The 21,378-nt window shown below is 47.3% G+C and overlaps 1 protein-coding gene across 1 annotated transcript in view; it reads left to right on the top strand.

The window, feature by feature from the left end:
• Positions 1-21,378, top strand: part of FANCL (FA complementation group L) — a 433,780-nt gene that overhangs the window by 83,813 nt on the left and 328,589 nt on the right. Inside the window, exons 4-5 of the mRNA XM_085612370.1 lie at positions 12,598-12,654; positions 20,741-20,838. Of these exons, the coding sequence (XP_085468496.1) occupies positions 12,598-12,654; positions 20,741-20,838 (155 nt within the window). The remainder of the gene's footprint in view (positions 1-12,597; positions 12,655-20,740; positions 20,839-21,378) is intronic.

Consider the following 21,378-nt stretch of genomic DNA (forward strand, 5'->3'; position numbering starts at 1 on the left):
CCCTGTACCGGAGACTGTCTGATTTCAGTGCTGTCTGTAAAGCCGGTAGGAATCGAGCCATCTGTGTCACACTGCCACTTGAATCAAGGGTACATTTTTTTATTTGAGCATGTTTCGCTTAATCAGTTCCCCTGTGAAGACTCTAAATTCAGTTGCAGGCACTATCCGATTCTCTCTTGATAGATGGCATTACATTGCTCCTTTTGGGGTCTTTTTTTGTGCAAAATCCTGTGACGGATTGAATTCAAGGAAAGGGAAATTGTCAAAACTTGTCAATATGCCTTATCTATCCAACTGTATCCACCAACCTAATAAACCACAGTCTGTTTAAATTCTCTGTCACGTGTATTTGATTTTGATTTATTATTCTTTTCCCAAATTGCATCAGAGATGTGCATTTTTGAAAGCGCGTTTTGGTATGAAGATGTCTCGTTTGTTATCTGGATGATTGGCACATTTGCATGCAGCCAAAAGGAGATAGATCACGTTCTTAATAAATAATGCTGTATGGTCTGAGTAGCTACTGCTTCTGTACCCTGCAGCAGTTACCAACTATTGGAGGAGATCCAATCACAACCTTGTTGAGCTTGAAAAGGTGGAACTGAAAGTCACTGCTACTACTTGAAATGAGCAGCACAATTGAGGCAATGCAATAGGTAAAAACTCCAATGAGTGCCTAGCTACCAGTGGAATTTTATTAAGCATACAGTGAGTAATTGGCTTTATGATTCCTAAAAGTATTTGACCGTGCTTGGCATAAGAAATATGCCCATAGGCATTGAGGGAATTGGTGATGGTGTTTGCCCAAACTCACTAATGACTCTAAGTTGTACTTGTCATAATCATCCTTATCATTCAGTGGTGGCTCGCATAGGGCGTGCTGCGGGGCGGTGGGGCGGGCGGGGGAGGGGCAGGGCGGGGGCGTAGTAAACTCAGACATACAACGGAACGGAGGAACGTAATAATGAATTTCCTCCGTTCCGTCGGATGTCCAAGTTTACTAACTCCCCCGGTCCCGCCCCGCAGCACGCCCTATGCGAGCCACCACTCTTATCATTGCTGTCCATGGGCACTAAACTAATAAGTTAAGCCATAGCATGTATAATTCATTTGATAACCTATGAGAACTATTACCTAAAACTGAAAACATAAAGAGGCCAGTAGAGATGTTGTTAGCTTTGTTAGATGTTGGGAAATCCTCCAACTCAGTTGAGTGAGAGTTTACTTCAGGTCAACAAAATTGTTTTTGGCCTGACAGTACCACATTAGAGCACACTGTCATACAAGAGGCCAAGGCCAGGTTACGGGACAAGAAAGGTGATATCTGAGTGATGGGAGCTACAGTGGGACACACAGGAAGAGGCTCATTGCTGTACAGCCAAGGAAGTTCAGACCGAATGGGGGACTCGAAGGAGACCATTCTGCACCATGCCGAAATTACCAGTGCACCCAGAGGATAAATTCTCTGATGTACTCCAAAGCCGTGGTTTGTTTTATTGTACATTCTCGACCAGGACAGCAAAGTAAGGAGGAAAGATTTACAGAACTTCAAGACTGCCAGGCCCACACCTCTAGATGACGCTATATCAAAATGGGAAGACTTCAACAAGAACTTGATGATGCTCCATGGAAGAGTATTTGCTTCTTTATTAGATTAGCCTCAAGGAATGGCATGTTTAAGCTTTTCAAATATGGCCGCAGGAAATACTTGACCCCCAGAGATCATACAGAAATTGGATGGTAGCAAATCAGATGATGGTCCGAGCTGCAGAATTACAAATGCTGCCTTTACATGATGCAGGTTTCCTAAGCTGGTTGAATTTCTGCAGCTGGGTGGTGGGCCTTATTGAGAGACCATCTAGCAAAACTAAGTTGGCAACATTGTATTTTTGGCCTTTATACTGACTTAAGAGCAAGAGGTGCATGGCTAAATGTGTTAACTGCATTATCACTGGCAAAGAAAAGAATTGCGATGGTATGCAAGTCACTTGTTCTTCCAGCGGGCAATCAGGGGGCAAACACTCAGTGACTGTTTTGAAAAGATGGCTTAGTATGATGTATTGGCCCACTTAATAAGAAGGTACAGGAGTTAAGTCATTTACGTCTCTGACAGAAAAGGCAATACTGCACACGCCAGTGATTGCTAAGAAACCAAAGGGTGATGCACTTACAGAGATCGGTAAAGTAAACATGAGAATTTCATATATGCCCCTTAGGCTTCGTTACAAGTAGATATGAAAAAGGTTGCTTAAGTAGCAAAAGACTTACGCTTATTATACCAAGTGGGTGGCATTTTGTTTGAATCAGTGATACCTTTGTCTAAATCTTTAGTCCTTTCTGATTTAATGAGCATCAACAAAGTTAGGCTTTATTTAGATTTGATAGATAAATTACTAGTTCTTTGGCACGACTTGGGTTATTTGTGCTTTTCTGATTTGGCCACTGTAATCAACAAACATTTTTTTAATCAACGATGGTCAACCCTTAGCAAATGTCTTAAAATATCAAACTATTGGGGAGAGGAGTTGGCCTAACGGTTAGGGCGCTCGACCTTGGACCTGGGGGAACTGGGTTCGAGTCTCGGTCATGACGCTAAAAATCCTGTGATTCTGGGGAAATCACTTAATCTCCCCGTGCCTAACAAAAAATGAATGTGTGTCCTCATGTAACGTAACTGCGCTCTGTGTATCCCTCCTAGACAGCTAGACACAATAGAGAGCTTAAGTGTGCCTGGATGGGCCATCACAGGCAGGATGGGAGGGCGGAGCAGGGCACAGCCCTACTTACATTTGAATAGGCTGTGTCCTGCTTCCACACATAGGGCTGCAAACCCCCTGTAGTTAGTCCGGAGCCAAGACAGGGATGATAGGATGCCTGTGGACTTCAAAAGGAAGTTTCTCCCACTTCAAAGGAAGGCCCAGAAATAAATATTTGATCCCAGACACCAATTCTTCAGTACACTTCTGGACCCGTGGATACTCTGCCAGGAAGAAGGACTGCTGTGCTGCAAAAGGACTGCTACTCTGCTGGAATGTTGCTCTGAAGGACTACTGCCCTGCTGTGCTGACCTCTTGTGTATGTGAGAAGGACTGGACCTGCATCTGCTGAAACCAGTACCCCAAAGTGACTCCAAGGGCTAGTTGGCTGGTGTTAGAAATTGGATTTTTGGCAGGCTAGGGCATGTGCCAAAGCCAGCCAGAAACCACCACTCTAGTCAGGATAAGGGAGTTACACTCCTAAAATAACCCCTGCTCACCCCCTTGGTAGCTTGGCACGAGCAGTCAGGCTTATTTTAGAGGCAGTGTGTAACGCATTTGCACATAACCAACAGTAATACAGTGTAAGCACTACAAAAGGACACCACACCAGTTTAGAAAAATATCCAATATTTTTATATACTTAAGACAAGACCAAAAACGATAAAAATCCACAATACAGTACTTAAAAATCTACAGTTATCAAAAACCGCTTAAAAAATGTCGATAGCTCCATCCGGGGCTATCACGGTGTCGTGAGTAAACAAATCCAAACAGTTCTGGCTGACCGCGGCGTCGCGGGCCAGCTACCATATCGGGAAGACCCGCAAACAGTACCTTTTAGAAATGCAGGGCGTCAGCGACCTCTCGTTGACCTTCCTAAAACACGGCGTCCGCAAGCGTCTGTTCCAGAGGTAGGTGCAGGAGGAGTCGGACCCTCGACGGGGCCCTCGAAGTCACACGTGTTGCAGGTCAATCTCCTCTCCGTTGGAGTCAGGAGCACTGGCATCAGCAGGCATCGTGTGCTGCGGTGCGAAGTGCAGCGGTGCGGCGTCCTCCGGTCACGGTGCGAGCAGCGGCTCGGTGACGGCGTCAGATGGCGTCGTCGGTGAGAACAGGGTCGCGGTGCGAGATGAAGGCATTGCTCGTTATGGTGCTGTCAGTTCACGGTGCAAGCGGCGGCGGCGTCGTTGCTGAAGTGCTGTCGTCAGCTGACGAACTGGAGTCCATGGCATCGGTAGGCCAAGGCTGCGGTGCGGGATGAGGGCGGTGCGTCGTTTAACTACGAGCGGTGCCCTCGAACCACGGTGCACGCAGCGGCGTCTATTTTGGCGTGGAGCGGGGTCGCCGGGGATACCAAGGCGTCCTCATTAAGCGAAGCGATGCGGAGTGCGATGCCCACAGGTAGCGGTGCGAGCAACGGCTCCGTGGCGGCGTCAGCAGGCATCATCTGTGAGACCAGGGTCGCAGTGCGGCGTTGTGGCGGTGTCCTCTACGGTGCAGTCAGGACACGGAGTCGGCAGCGGCTTCGTAGACGTAGTCGAGTTTCTTTTCCTCTGTTACAGCACAAAACACAGTCCCCAGTGCTGCGGGCCGAAGAGCTTGAAGTCTGTGCTGTTCCTGAGACTTCGTGAACAGGGAGCAAGCTCTACCTCAAGCCCTTGGAGAGACTCACAAATTAGGTTGCAGAAAGTCCCGTCCAGGCCTTTCACTGGCCAAGACAGAAGCAGCCACTGCAGGTCAGCCCAGCAAAGCACACAGCTAAGCGGTTGTTCCTCCTCACTGCTTCTCCGGCTCTTCTTCTGTGCATTCTTCTTGACCCAGATGAGTTCTAAAGTTCAGGGGTCCGGGCCCCAATATTTATATCCCCAAATCCTTTGATCTCTTAGGCAGAGAGTGTGTGCCCAGCCAGAACCAGTTCTGCCTTCTCTGGTGTGATTTCCTGGCAGGAGGTGGAGACGACATTGTCCGAGGCAGATCAGGTGCAGGAAAATTCCCCCCCCTTCCCCCATTGCAGCCTAGGTCTATTTAGCCCTTTCCTGACCCTACCTAGACTATCTGGAGCCACTCCTGCTTCCCAGCCGTCTGTCATCCAAAACCCAGACGGGAAATCCACATTCCAGCTGTGGCACACGGGATGACTGAGCAAGAATATACCTACTTTCTAAAAGTGGTATTTTCAAACACAGAATGTAAAAATCACCTTCACTAAAAGATGCATCTTTACATTCTGAGTTTAGTCATACTAAACTTTATTTTCCCACCTAGTTCCCAGGGCCAGTTATGTTTATAAGATGTTATAAACAAACTTCCCATTCTGTCCTATGGGGAACAGGTAGCCTTGCAATAGTGAAAAACAAAATGGGCTGTAATTCACTATCAGGACATGCCACACACACCAGGGCATGTCCTACCTTTCACGTACACTGCACCCTCCCCACAGGGGTACCTTGGGCCTACCTTAGGGGTGCCTGACATGTTAAAAAAGGGAAGGTTATGGACTGGCAAGTGTGTGCACTGGCCAAGGTGACATGGCAGTTACAAACTGCACGCAGACTCTGCAATGGTAGGTCTGAGGTACCTTTTCAGTGCTACTCACGTGGGTGGCACAATCAGTGCTGCAGGCCCACGAGTAGCATTTGATTCACAGGCCCTGGCACACTCAGTGCACTTTACTAGGGGCTAACAAGTAAATCAAATATCCAATCATGGAAACACCAATCCATGACACAATTTACACAGAAAGCATATGCACTTTAGCACTGATTAACAGTGGTAAAGTGCCCAGAGTCCTAAAACCAACACAAACAGGTCAGGAAAAGATAGGAGGAAGAAGCAAAATGTTTGGGGATAACCCTGCAAAAAGTGCCATTTCCACCACAACCCCCTTCCAGCGGAAAGCCAGGGTAGACCAATCTATACATCGATGGACTTCCCTGCTTGGGGTGATAGAACATGGGACCTGGCCCGCAACAGCAGGGTTTTCTTCCCGTTCTACACCTTCCTGAACCTAGTTGGATCCCTCTATCCATACTCTCAAGGCCCACTAAGCTGACCCATGGGGAACCATTCTCCTCACCTGTGGACCCCATCTGTGCAGCACCTAAATTTACTTTTCTCACAGATGTGTCCCAACAGGTAGACAGTGCCCACATGGCCAACACAGGGTGTGACTCCTTTCCCCCTCCCAGGGGCAACTCTGTCCAACCGGACAGCCAGCCACATTGGCCAGAGACAACTGTCAGCGATGAGAGCCAGGCCTTATGCCTTTCAGGCCACTCCAACCGTTGTGGCGTCAGAGAGTAGCGGGGGCGGTAGCCCCAGGTGCCTGGCACCATTTCTCCACTCTCTCCCCTGCCAAGTCAAGTCAAGTATGGCCTCTTGACACTGTCCCACCAGCCCAGAGTCTACCCTGTGGCTGGACAGGAGACTGGGGTGGGATCTCCCACACCCTCTCCTTCTCCCTGGGGTTCTGTACCCTCCCACCTGGAGTGGTACCCCCTTCCAGAATTGTCAGGGCACCTGGGGTAGGTGTCCTGCACAATTCGCCCACCAGTTCAGGGGTGCCATCCTGCAACTGGTACACCAGCCCAGAGTCTGTACCCTGGGGCTGAACCAGAGACTGAGGGGGGCTCTCCTACACCTGGTCCTCCTCCCTGGGGGTCTGTATCCTCCCACCTGGAGTGGCACCCCCAGAAGACAAACTGGTAGGGGCACTGTTAGCAGTCTCCCCTTCCCCCTGGTCAGGGGGGACACCCTGAACCTGGTCCTCCAACCCAGGGTCTGTACCCTCAGGCTGACCAGAGGTCTCGGGCAAGGCTCTCCTCCCCTCACCTCTTCTTCTGGGGTCCTGCACTCTCCTCCCAGGAGAAGCACTCCCAGAACAAAAAACTGTCAGGATGCTGGAACCGGACCTCCTACACAATTCTTCCACCAGTTCAGGGCCTTGACCCTGCAACTGATCCACCACCCTAGCATCTAAATCCTCGGGTTGAACCGGGTTCAGAGGCGAGGACTCCCTCCCTCTGCACCCCCTTCCAGAGTTCTGCACCCTCCTGACTGGTTTATCTTCTAGGGGTACCACTCCAGTACCCACTAGAAGGTAAACCGGGCAGGACACTGCTTACAGTTGTCCTTCCCTCCAGGTCAGGCAGGACCTGAACCTGTCCTCCCAACCCAGGGACTAAACCCTGCGGCTGAGCACAAGCCCGGCGCACCAGGACTTCCTTGGAGCACGCATACTTCCCCCAAGGGTAACACATGACTCCTGTGTTGTGTGACAGTCTGCCTGGCGCAGATCTCCCGACCCTTGTCCATCTGACAGTGCACGAAGATCCCACAGGACAGAAAGGGTGTCACCATGGTCACTCCTAGGAGGCTCAGCCCTTCTGGCTGGCACCTGACCCACTGGCCTCCCACTGGGGAACGCATCCCCCTCTCACCCATCAACCTGGTCTTCTGCACCCTCCACTTGGGAGCGGCACCGCCACACACCTGAACCGCTGGAGCTCTGTTTACAGACGCTCCCCGTTCTCCTGACACTAGGAGATCCCCCTCAAAGGACGGCCTACCAGTACAGCCTAGGTTCCCCACCGGGTGTTCCCTCCTGGGATCACCCAGGCCCTGGGACCAGGTGTTGGGCACCTTGGGCCGCAGCCCACTACTTGTCCGCGGAGACGGAGTCCCTACACCCTTCCCATGACACCGGGACCCATCTGGGCTACCGCAAACCTTTCCCACCACCCTTGGTTGGGAAATACCTAAGCCACTTCCTTCGAGTCACCCCCGATGCTTCGCCAGACCCTCTGGAATCCACCAAAATGTCTGCCTCCAGTGCAAGTTCCCTGGGGTCAGAGAACTCACAATCCACTGGGTGTTGGCATAACTCTGGAAAACAGGGACTTAAAATATGCTCTCCAACAATTGAATCACACAGCCCCACACATGTGTTAACTAAACTACCCTTCACCCAGCCATGAAGTGCCTCAGAAAAGTAGCACACATCATTCTCACAAGATTGAAGAGACAGTGTCTGACTGTTGCTGTCCCTCAACCCATGCTCTTCTGGCTGGTCTCCATACTAGCGTACCAGGGCTTCTATCATGGGGGAACCCCTCTCCCAGTACCTCTCATCTAGAGTCAGTAGAGTGTCCCTCCCACTACCAGGAAAATGATCCCCTGGTCCAGTTTCCCAATCCACCTCAGGGACACTGAGCACCACTGGAGTTACCTCACAATCCTGAACCCCTGGTGTATGTCAATTCACTCCTTGAAGTAGTGCCCCAAATCTGTGTGTGCGCCTACATCATCCTCAGTACTGGACCTAACACTTTTGCTGCCACCATCTGGGCTGGGCCAAGGCCCACTGGCTTCCCAGTCCAGCTCTCTCATTTTAAACTCATGGTCTAACATCACCCTCCTTTCCTCCGTAGCTATCCTGAGTTTTTCCAACTCTAATTTCCTTGCTTCCCGCCTTTCCTCCAGCTCCTCTGGGGACAGGCTACTGCTGCCTGTCCGGAAGGGTTCCCCAATCCCAAAAGCACATCCACCCATGGAATAGGCTCCTCTGCCTCAATACCAAGATCCCCAGACAGCTCACTATCATGTCTGGCTGCTACCCAGGCCCTCAGCACCTTTTTTAGCTCCTCTTTTCTGGTGAGGCCCCGGATTTGGATTTTGAGGTTTTTGCAGATCGCCTTCAATTCCTTCACATTGTAGGTTTCTAACCTCTCCTCCTCAAAGGCCACTTCCAAGGATGCAACAGATGATGCAATTGATTCAGGCATGATGAAGTAGCAAGTTCAAACTGGCAAGATCAAAAAATATGCCAAAAAGAAAAAGAACTAGTATGTGGCACGTAATGGTCTTCAATATGGTAGTGCACACCACTCGCTGCAAGTCAAGTGCAAACGCAAGTCCTATCCTCACCACTGACAACCATTGTTAGAAATTGGATTTTTGGCAGGCTAGGGCATGTGCCAAAGCCAGGCAGAAACTACCACTTTAGTCAGGATAAGGGAGTTAGACTCCTAAAATAACCCCTGCTCTCCCCCTTGGTAGCTTGGCACAAGCAGTCAGGCTTATCTTGGAGGCAGTGTGTAAAGCATTTGCACATAACCAACTGTAATACAGTCTAAGCACTACAAAAGGACACCACACCAGTTTAGAAAAATATCCAATATTTTTATATACTTAAAAGAAGACCAAAAACGATGAAAATCCACAATACTGTACTTAAAAATCCACAGTTATCAAAATACGCTTTAAAAACAGTTCCTTGATGTCGATAGCTCCGTCAAGGGCTATCACGGCGTTGTGAGCAAACAAATCCAAACAGTTCTGGCTGACCGCGGCATCGCGGGCCAGCTACGGTGTCGGGAAGACCCGCAAACAGTACCTTTTAGAAATGCAGGGCGTCGGCGACCTCTCGTTGAGCTTTCGAAAACACGGCGCCTGCAGGCGTCTGTTCCAGAGGTCGGTGCAGAAGTCGTCTTGGCCCTCGAAGTCACACGCATTGCTGGTCGATCTCCTCTCTGTTGGAGTCAGGAGCGCTGGCGTTGGTAGGCATTTTGTGCTGCGGTGCGAAGTGCAGCGGTGCGGCGTGCGGTGCCCTAAGGTCGCGGTGCGAGCAGTGGCTTGGTGGCAGCGTCAGATGGTGTCGTCGGTGAGACCAGGGTCGCGGTGCAAGATGAAGGCGGTGCTAGTCACGGTGCAAGCAGCGCCGTCATCATTACTGAAGCGCTGTCGTCGGCTGACTAACTGGAGTCGATTGCGCAGGCGTCTGTAGGCCAAGGCTGCGGTGCGAGATGAGGGCGGTGCATCGTGTAACTTTACAAGCGGTGCCCTCAAACCACAGTGCAAGCAGTGGTGTCAATTTTGGCGTGGAGCGGCGTCTTCGGGGATACCAAGGCGTCATCGGTGAGACCAGGGTCACGGTGCAAGATGAAGGCGGTGCTAGTCACGGTGCAAGCAGCGGCGTCATCATTACTGAAGCGCTGTCGTCGGCTGACGAACTGGAGTCGATTGTGCAGGCGTCTGTAGGCCAAGGCTGCGGTGCGAGATGAGGGCGGTGCATCGTGTAACTTTACAAGCGGTGCCCTCAAACCACAGTGCAAGCAGTGGTGTCAATTTTGGCGTGGAGCGGCGTCTTCGGGGATACCAAGGTGTCGTCGTGAAGCGAGGTAGTGCGGTGCACACAGGTCGCGATGCGAGCAATGGCTCGGTGGCGGCGTCAGCAGGCGTTGTCGGTGAAACCAAGGTTGAGTTGCGGCAGTGCCCTCTGCGGTGCCGTCAGGACACGGATTCGGCTGCGGCATCGTAGACTTCGTCGAGTTGATTCTCCTCTGTTACAGCACAACACACACAGCCCCAGTGCCGCGGGCAGAAGAGCTTGAAGTCTTTGCTGTTCCTGAGACTTTGTGAACAGGGGGCAAGCTCTACCTCGAGCCCTTGGAGAGGCTCACAAATTAGGTTGCAGAAAGTCCAGTCCAGGCCTTTCACTTCCCAAGACAGAAGCAGCCACTGCAGGTCAGCCCAGCAAAGCACCCAGCAAAGCGGTCGTTCCTCCTCACAGCTTCTCCGGCTCTTCTTCTTGGCAGTCATCTTGATCCAGATGAGTTCTAAAGCTCAGGGGTCTGGGCCCTAATATTTATATCCCAACATCCTTTGATCTCTTAGGAGAGTGTCTGTGCCCAGCCAGAACTAGTTCTGCCTTTTCTGGTGTGATTTCCTGACAGGAGGTGAAGACTGCATTGTCAGAGGCAGACCAGGCCCTTTGAGGTGCAAGGAAATCTCCTCCCCCTTCCCCCATTGCAGCCCAGGTCTGTTCAGCCCTTTCCTGACCCTACCTAGACTATCTGGAGCCACTCCTGCTCCCCAGCCTTCTTTTATCCAAAACCCAGATGGGCAATCCACATTCCAGCAGAGGCACACAGTATGAATGAGCAAGAAAATTCCTACTTTCTAAAAGTGGTATTTTCAAACACAGAATGTAAAAATCACTTTCACTGAAAGATGCATCTTTAGATTCTGAGTTCAGGCATACTAAACTTGATTTTCCCACCCTAGTTCCTAGGGCCAGTTATGCTTATAAGCTGTTATAAACAAACTTCCCATTATGTCCTATGGGGAACAGATAGCCTTGCAATAGTGAAAAAGAAATGGGCTGTAATTCACTATCGGGACATGCCACACACACCAGGGCATGTCCTACCTGTCACATACACTGCGCCCTGCCCACGGGGGTACCTTGGGCCTACCTTAGGGTGCCTGATATGTAAGAAAAGGGAAGGTTAGGGACTGGCAAGTGTATGCACTGGCCAAGTCGACATGGCAGTTACAAACTGCACACAGACTCTGCAATGGCAGGTCTGAGGTACCTTTTCAGGGCTACTCACGTCGGTGGCACAATCGGTGCTGAAGGCCCACGAGTAGCATTTGATTCACAGGCCCTGGCACACTCCGTGCACTTTACTAGGGACCAACAAGTAAATCAAATATCCAATCATGGAAACACCAATCCATAACACAATTTACACAGAGCCCATATGTACTTTAGCGCTGATTAGCAGTTGTAAAGTTCCCAGAGTCCTAAAACCAACACAAACCGGTCAGGAAAGGATAGGAGGAAGAAGCAAAAGGTTGGGGATAACCCTGCAAAAAGGGCCATTTCCAAAATCTGGCCTCCTGACTAGAGCCTCAGAGAGAGAGAAGGCTCAAACAACCTTAAACCCAGCAGCTGGACTCCGCTATCTGTGAGTCCTACCTTTTCCAAGTGGTGTCACCCCAGTGCTGGACCCTTGGAAGTGGCCAAAGGTTCTCTGCCAGCCCATCTGTGGACCCAGCAGAACCGACAGGTCACTTCTGCTTCAGGGTACAATCCTGAGTAGAACCGACGAATCACCTCTGCTGCAAGGGTTCCCCCAGCGCAAGGAATCCGCATCGACCTCGCAGCCCACATCAGAAACACCATTGTGCGAAGCTTAACCAACGCAGGCGACGCATCTCAATCCCTTGTCTTCAGCCTCGAACAGCAACACAGGTTCTCCAATCGAAACAGAGCACATCGCCTCGACTGCGTGACTTATCCGTGACACTGGAATTTACATCGTAAGTCCTCGTTGACAGGATCCTCTGACGCTGTACCTCGCAGCTCCTCAGAACCACCCCATTGCCTCTGCTGCGTGATGCATCCTCGATGCAGGACCTCCCAAGTCTCCACAACCAGGATTGAAGGATCTCTCGGTCAGCAGGACTAAATGGACCTCACTAGCTGACCCGTGCTCAATCATGGTTGGCCTGAACTTGTGACTTTGTCCCAGTGCTGCGCGACCGGATGTCCACAGTTGGTGCTTTCTGCTTTTTGGTGAGATTTTCACTGAAATCTTTAAAATGTGATATCTCTGTTTCTGCTTTTGGATTTTTATTGTTTTGGTCTTGATTTATTGATTATAATTCCCTGTATTTACTCTTTCTCTCTGAATTGGTTTAGGATGTTTCTTGTGTGTTGTTTTCACTTTATTAATGCTTGAAGTGCTGCAGAAATCCTTCACACATTGCCTCCAAGCTAAGCCTTACTGCTCAGTGCCAAGCTACCAGTGGGTTAAACATAGGTAAATTTGGGGTTTGCTTGTGCCTCACCCTGACAAGGATTGCGGTTCCTGCTTGAGTAGGGTTTCACCCCTCTCCCCCCAACCAGTAACCAATTTCTCACAACCGTGATTTTTTGTTTTTCTGTTATGAATGTTTACGATCTTTAGTAAAAGTACGTTTTTCTGCATTGTTTATTTAGAAATGGTGACTCGTTCCATTGAATGTTGACTTAAAATCTTAATCTTCACAGAGACTGCAGCGCAGCACAGATTTGGCTAGTTTTATGCTGGAGTTAAAGACCATTTTGGTAAGTAAAAATAAGAATGTGTTTGTAAAGTATTTTTAGTCGAGAGTATGGGCGAACAATAATCACTGGAGGTGTTTTCCAGAGATACGTATTTGCAGTATGATTTATGGCTTGTGTTATTTGTTTTTATTTCTGTTTTTTACATTTCATAGTGTAGAGAGTCGCTTAATGCATCCTCACTAATAATCACTTTGCTTCATTTCTAAAACTAAATGTATGTTTCCAGTGCTAGTTTAAAATTGTTATTGTATCTTTAGTTTAAACTTCATTTCCTCTATTAAAATGAATAAAATACGTTTCCTCTGTTAGAATGATAGCGCAATCGTTAAACGCTTCAGCTACTCTTTAATCTGACATCAGATAGTTAATATAGAAGTTCAAGGGTCAGGTTCCATAAATCTGCTGGCTGTCGTTCTCCTCTCCAGGCAGCCTTCCACTCCTACAGCATTTTGAAACTATTCTTGCATCTGGATTGTAAAAGGTCATTAGATACTTACAAATTCCAAGGAATGGGAACAGGACGTTAATATAGTACTATCAGAGCAGGCTCGGTAGGACATTTTTGGAAGGGCACATACATCTGACAGCTACGTCAAAGACAAAGGAAACTTCTAAAATTATGCTGAGGTAGGATCTTGCTCCACTGAGATCTATTCTGGGTCCTCTACCTTGGAGTCTTTGAAGCCTTGAGGTTGACGTGTTAAACTTCTGGTGAACTCGTGATAAGGCCTGTTGGTTCTGGAATGAACTCCTGTGTTTTGGTAGGTTAGCACAGTATGAGTTTTGTTTCATTTCTTTGCGGTTTGAAACCTTGCAGGCTTCTGGTATTGTTTATATCCTTGCATATTATATGTATATATTTATACAACACCAGTAATAATTAATGGTTCCCAATGGCATATGTTATTTGGAACAAGGATACTGAAAATAGTGATTCAGACATTTATTGCTTTAGTGCAGAGTTCGTTTGCCATATTATTACCACATTACAACGCAAGTTACTCGAGGTAACGATGCCTATTATTTCTCACATTTCATTTAGTAATTCTTTTACAGGAGAGAACAAGAGACCATTCTCACAAGACATAGTTATTGTGATTGTCTCACTGCACTCATGTAACCTTTTGATCTGCTTTGATTAAGTCTCTTTATTTAGAAGTGCTAAATATAAAAACAGCATGGCATATACCGAGTGGGTCATGATGGTAAATGTAATATGATATTTACTAACATAGTTTAGGGGAAGGGCTTCATGATCCACTCTCATTAATCATGGCCCTTCCCCACACTCAACAATGACAGTAAACCGCATATGACACCCTGCGCATCTGCGTACATATTAATTAAACATATGTATGTCTTTATTTTTAGACAAAAGCATGAATATTAATCTGCATAGGCCGCTTTGGGAAGTAGATTTCTCATTGCTACGTGTTTCATTCCCACAAAAAACTTTAGTAACAAGAAGTGTCAGTTTGCACATTTTTGCTAATTGAAAAATAGTGCAAGTAGTCTGTGTTCTAGCTTGTAGTTAAAGGAGAGATTTATGCTGAGGGTATACTTTGAAGAATGAAAGCGCAATCCACCAATGGACTTAGACTTCTGACAGAGAGATGGCTGCACACAACCCAGACATCTAGAGTATGCATGGATTGCAAACCTTTCTTCAGAAATGCAGGCAGAGTTGTAGGATTCTGTTAGGTTTTAGGTCTCACTTGAAACGTATTCACTGTCACTTGCAAGGCATGTTGTTAGCATTTAGTGGGCTTCAAGCTCGCCCATTACTTACCATTGGTTGGCTTCATCGTACTCTCATTTGATTGCTTCTCTTTGGTCAGCGCATGCCAGCTTCACTTCCTCTTCTTGTGATTGGCACTCCCCTGGGTCACGGCCCAAACACCTGTGTTCTTCCAAAGCCTGCGCATCCTGAGCTACTTCTTCATTTTTGATGAAGCACTCCATAAGAGTCGCCCTAAAGTGCTTCTCTTTCACCGCTTTCTGTCGCAATCTAATCTGTGTGCTTTTGTCCTCCTGTGTTGTTGCTTGCCCCTTCCTGCTGTCTGTGTTGTTGCTTGACCCATCCCGTTCTCTGTGTTTTTGCTTGACTCCTACCTCCATGTTGTTGCTTGCTTCTATGCCCTGTCCCTCTTTTTGCTTACACTCCTCACACTGTGTGTCTTCTTGCTTGTCCCCTCCCGACCTCATCACCCTGCCCGTCTTGTTGTTCGTCCCCTTCCTCGATCTTCCTGCGTCGTAGTGGTTTTAAAAAAACCATGTCATGCACCAATTCCTTCCTCTGTTATTTCCAATAATTTTCCGTGGCTTCCCTCATTGTCTCGTTGCTTGCCCCCAACAACTTACATAAAAAAAACCGCTATGACTCGGCCACGTCATAGCTCTTTTTCAAAAAAAGTTTTATGCTATATACCGGTTCCTCCCTTTTTTTGTTGTTGCTTACCCCCAGTTGTTGTTGGTTTCCCCTACCTCTCCGGTTTCTTTGCTTGCCCCATCTGCCATAACAAAGCTTTGATGCATACTTTTTCCCCCACACCTCCTCACGCCAGCTGGCCGCATCACAGCAATTTGTTTTCTTTAAATTTTACTCTCATTCAGCGATGTTGCACAGCAGCTGCACTGCTGTTCAGCATGGCTAAAACAATTGGCAAAGCCAATAGCTTATGTTAGCTATTTTCATGTTTTTTTACCAGGCTTTTCCAATGCGCTAATAAAAATTGCTTGCCATTTTCTATGCACTATGGTAGCATATAAGAAAGATTTCCAATACATTATTGTGTTCCTTGACGTCGTAGAACCAAGTGGGGCATCTAAAACAACTCTGCGAGGGTCTCTGAAAGGTCCGACTTTGTCTTCTGACCAGTCCTTCCCTGTGCAATAGCCTGTAGAGGACTGATGAGACCTGTTAGAAATGGGTGTCTCTAGTTGGCAAATTTGTGCCCTGTCCAAGTAGGAACTCTTCCTTCTAGTCAGGATAAGGGGATTACACACCCAAGATAGCCCCTACTCACCCCCTTGGTAGCTTGGCACAATCAGTCAGACTTATCTCAGAGGCAATGTGTAAAGTATTTGTACCCAACTCACAATGAAAACATTACAAATGGGCACCACACCAGTTTAGAAAAATAAACAATCTTTATATAAATCAAACAAGACTAAAACTTCAAATATCTAATACACAACTTAAAATATCACTTTTAAAAGGTTTTAGCAATTCTGGCCATAGGAAACTGTGAATGCGTTGATTTTACACAAAGTACCTTTAGAGGCATCAAAGTTCACAAGGAAAACCACTGCAGAGGAGGGGAGTGTCAGAAAACAGTGATGTCGGTTCCTGAGCCTCTGGGGAGGCGATACGTTAGTTCTGCCGGATGCAGGAGAAGTGATGCGTCAAAATCCAACATTTTCTTACATGTATGTCACCCCTAAGTTAGGCCCAAGGTATCCCCATGGGCACGGTGCAGTGTATGTGGAAGGTAGGACATGTGCTGGTATGTTTTACATGTCCTGATAGTGAAATACTGTATAACTCGTTTTTCGCTATTGCAATGCCTACCTCTCCTATAGCCTATCATTGGAACATTTTACAAGTGTAACTTTCAATTGGGAACAGCTAGAGATTTGGAGTTTGGGCTCTCTGAACTCAGAATTTAACAAACACCTTTTAGTAAAGGTGGTTTTCAAATTGTGTGTTTGAAAATGCCACTTTTTGAAAGTGGACATTTTCTGGTTTAACCATTCTGTGTGCCTCTGCCTGCTTGTGTATTCACCGTCTGGTTTTAGACTGATGGGGCTGTTTGTGCCTTTGCTTCAAACACTCACACAGAGGAAGCTGAGGTGCGCCCTGCCTATGCTGATAGGCCATCCTGGGCTGAGAGTGGTGGGAGGAGTTGCCACTGACACCTGACTAGGCTGTGGCCATTCTGCATGATGCTGTCTCCACCTCCTGTAGTGAAACTGGACCAGGGAGCAAGAACTGAGCAAGAGAGACATTCTAAAACAAAGACTTCAAAGGGAAAAAAGGGTATGAGTGTTAGACCTGCACCCCAGAACTTTAGATTATTTCCGGTAACCTCTGCCAAGGAGACAAGCTGAAATGCTGTGAGGAGGAGACTGCCCCTTTGCTGTGTGTTGCTTTGCTGGGTTTGCAGGCAGCTGCTTCTGCCAAGTAGAAGACAAAGACTGGACTTTGTTGTGAAACCTGCTTGAGAAGAGTTTCCAAGGGCTTGTGTGTGCTTGCCTCCTGGTATAAAGTCTCAGGGACACAAAGACTTCACATACAGCCTTCTTGAACTTCTCAACTGCTGGGAGTTCTGACCTGCCTGGTGGTACCTATTCCAGTTCTGGGCCCCTGGAGGGCTTCACAGCTTTCTGCCACAGAAAGTTGTGACAAATTGAAGAAATCCACAAAATCGACGCTTTGCTCTTGTGGCTGAATGTCCAGATGCAACACCACTGATGCGGAAGAAATTCCAGACGTAGAACTCCGTGTGACCAAAGAAATGGGCGCAGCGCCTGCCCGCGGCCTGAGAAACCGCTGCCCCAGACTATAATGCAGGTCCCGCTGTGCGGCCTAAACAATCGACGCATCACCGGTTAGCTGCTTCGGAAATCCATGCAGCGCTCGTAGCGCCTGAATTTTCTCACTCATTGCACCTGTGCTGCAAGTTTTTCCGACACAGCACCCGCAGACCAGAATCGCTTGGGAAATCGACGCATCACTTCTGCGTGCAGCAGAACTGTTGCATCGCCTTGCCAAGGACTTAGGAACTGACGCATTGCTGTGTTTTTCGGAGCATCCCTCCCCTTGGCTGTTTTGTCTTGTGGATTTTGACACATTTGATGTACTTGGTGTAAAAATAACACATCCATAGATTTATATGGACAGAGTTGCTTCAAACCTTTTAAAAGTCACATTTTGAGTTGTGTATATTGGATTTTTGTCGCTTTGGGCTTGTTTGGTTTAGATAAAGATACTTTATTTTTCTAAACTGGTGTGGTATCCATTTTGTAGTGTTTTCACTGTATTACTGTGTGTTTATGTACAAATACACATTGTCTTTAAGATAAGCCTGGCTGATCGTGCCAGGCAACCAAGGTCAGGGGTTATTTTAGGTGTGTAATCCCCTTATCCTGACTAGAAGGAAGGGTCCCTACTTGGACAGGATGCAAACCACTGCCAACCATAGACCCTCATTTCTAACAGTGCACTTGCCAGCTCGACATGGCAGATTGAAACTGCACTCACACTGCAATGGCAGGTCAGAGGCAAGTGCTACTCATGTGGGTGGCACAACCAGTGCTGCAGGCCCACTAGTAGCAGTTGATTTGCAGGCTCTGGGCACGTCCAGGGCACTTTACTAGTGAATTACCAGTAAATCAAATATGCCAATCATGGATAACAAATCAGAATTACAATTTGTACAGGGAGCTCTTGCCCTTTAGCATTGATGAGCAGTGGTAAAGTGGCAGAGTACATAAACCAGCAAAAACGAAGTCCAGCACGCAGTCAAAAAGTACAGAAGGAAGAGGCACAAAAACCGGGGGAACCATGCCAAGGATGCTGGGTCTAACAAGACCCCCTTCCTGTTTTCCTAGCTCTGTAGACCCAGGCTTTCTCAAATGGCCTGGGTCCATGGGAAAACTACTGGGTGGGTCACATTCATACTTCCCATAACAGGTGTCTAACATTGGGTAGACACTCTGTGATCAGTCAGAAATCGTACTAACAGTGGATACATCTGCCTGATATTGATAATATATTTTTTTAGGAAGGAAAGGTGTTCTCTCTTCTCCCAAAGTTTTGTCAAGATTAAAAGAAAGTCTGATTATAGTAGTTGCCACGATTTAGAGTCGGGGCATGTTAAATATATCTATAAATGTGCTTCAAGCACTTACTGCACAATACATCAGATGAGGTGTGCCAGCCATAGGCTGGAATACCACATTTCTGGTGGTAGCCAATTTTCAATATACTACGATTTCTTTTACGAATAACGTTCCTTGCAGTTAACTGGTGCAGTGTTTTACCCAATTTGTGCCCATTAATCTGCAGTGCGGTATGGTCCTTACCAGTAACCCTGGGCGTAGTTTACGTAGTAGCGCTACGCGTAGCTACGTGAAGTGCACTTCGCGCGCTACGCGTAGCTATGCGAACTGCGGTAGGGAAATGCTGTTCGCACTGATTGCACAGTGCCGGATGCTTGTCCGCACTGTGCAGTCATTGCAAACGGCATCTTGCACAGTGCAAGCGGTCGTTTTCTGCCACTCAAGTAGATTTGTACTCGAGCAGCAGCTTTCTCAATGCTGACTGGTAGTTTTCTCATCGCGAGCAGTCGCGAGCATACGCGACCACTCGCAATGAGAAACCTTACCTCCCTGCTTTGAGAATTTCGCCGGGAGGTTTATTTTCCACGCTCGCGATCGGCAACTAGATGTTGCTGATCGCGAACGAGGAAAAAGTCTCGCCGGGATGTTGATTTTGCAAAAAATGCCCGCTACACTCCACGTTTTTGCACTGTGCTGCGTGCAATTCATGTAGTGCGTAGTAGCGCAAACTACGCATGCTCCGCAAGCGTAGCGTAGTATTACGCCCGGGGTTACTTACCAGCACCCGACAGTTGCAGCTGTTTCAGGGGTGCTACCATATACCACAGGTCTGCTAGAATAGATATACTCATGGTACTGGGGCAAACATGCATCACTTTAGCAGATTGCAACCCTCACTCAGAGAGTGGAGCTAACATTGCTTTCTAGTAACATCAAGGTCAGTACGTCTTGCAAATAATGGACACAGGAACCATTGTTCCTCAGTCTTCAGCCCTGTAGACAGTTAACCCACAAACCATACACATTTTGATTGAAAAACATACCCAAATGTGAAAACATTCCCTCCTAGGTCGGAGCACACCTGTTGGGCACATTGTATAATTTCCATAACACTCAAGAAAAAAAAACAAATTACAACCATGTGCCTTACTAAAACAACAGCAACCACGTGTTAACAATGTAGTACTTGCTGTAGTAACCTTTAATTATGGCAATTCTTTGATTTGTTGCTTCAAGTTTTTGAGTCTGGTCCTGTGATTGGTCCATTGCTAATGCAAACCTGCCTAGGGCTGCAAGTACCTGTTGCTACTCTTTAGGATGCCTTGACTATCAAATAAAAGGGTGATTCCTTCCAGTAGCCTTGGTCCCCCTGTGCACATTTGTTAAACCTGTGGAAAGGTGACAGGTGTCTCCTTAAGAGTCGGAGGTAAAAGCCAAGGGCATACAAAACAACCCAGGTCCTCAGAAAATAGAAAATGGATGGAGCGTAGCATGAGAACTGAAAAGTGCTATACTAACCAGACTGCATATGAAAGGACCTTGCACGACTCTATGCAGAAACAGGTTGATGGAAATATTTGGCTGGAAAACTGGCCAAAGATCATCTGGAACAATGAATGTGATAAAAAATAAACTTTTAATGTGTTTTGATGCACCCCTCTGAGGAACTGGATCCTTTATATACAATAAATACAGGAAATGATCTCGCAGGAAATTGCGAACATCCATCTTGGTTTGGATAAAAACACGTGGAGTCCCAGAAACGGAGACTATATTGGAATGGGCTATAATATAAGGTTAGATCTACCCCTTCTTTCTCAAGCAAGAATTCTTAAAGCATCTAAAAGGCGGATTTCTTTTAAGTTGTTTCTAGCCCCATCACTGTAGTCTCCATCACCTTAAACTGCCTTTCCTCCTGGATATATGAACAGCGTGCCCCATGATTCGACCAGCACAAGAGCAGAACTAGTTGGAATAGACTGGCATGTCCAGAGGTTGCAGGTGGGAACCTACCACAGACTGGAGAAATGGCCACCAAGCACAGTACCCAAACTCATACCACTCTGATCAGCTGTAGCTTCCTTCCACCGACCGGGAGCGAGAGTCACGCCTATGAGAAAGCCACCCAAAAAGGTGCTCTTTTTTTAAAGACCCTGGCTTTGACTATTGAGTCCACAGTTAGTACATTTCATTTGTTGTCCTGTTATGATTATGTTGTTACTTATGTGTTTTTTTTTTACAGGAAGCTGCTTTAAAGAACACACATGAATTACACACACCTCCACCGCCACAATATTACTCCAGTCTTGTGAGCGAAATAGAAGTCTTGGGCTGGGATAAGTATGTTTGCCAGCTTTCTTTTTTGCCTTTTTGTCAAGTGAACAATGTTCTTTGCTAACTGATGTATATTTTTGGGGCACGGGAAATTACTTAAAATAACTTTGCAGCTTCTAATTGTTTTTCTAGACCGTAAGCAAAAGTTGTTAAGTACAATTGTGTCGATCCTCACAAGTGAAGCATATGTTCATTTCCAGTGGACAGTCTTATGTCAATCCAAGTTCTAAAATCAATGTGTCTGGCCAGTTCTCCTGGTTTAGGAAAGTTTGTGGAGAGCGGGAAATCTTTTTAACCAGTGGCATCTGGTGAACGTTGAAAGAGGTGGAACGTACATATCTACCTGGAATCGGTACAAGCCTGACACTCTTAAGGAAGGTTCAGAGGGGGTTCTATCGTGCAAGAACATTTTGAAAATACAAGGCCAAATTGGGTATTTTACAGTATATTTTTTTTTTAATGTAACTTGGGTAAAAATCCAAAGGTGTTGAATAACATTTCTCAGTGCTTTTGTGGTGAGCCAAGCAAGTGTTTGTCCGTTCAAGG

This window comes from Triturus cristatus, chromosome 6 (assembly GCF_964204655.1).
Source record: "Triturus cristatus chromosome 6, aTriCri1.1, whole genome shotgun sequence".
NCBI lineage: Eukaryota > Metazoa > Chordata > Amphibia > Caudata > Salamandridae > Triturus > Triturus cristatus.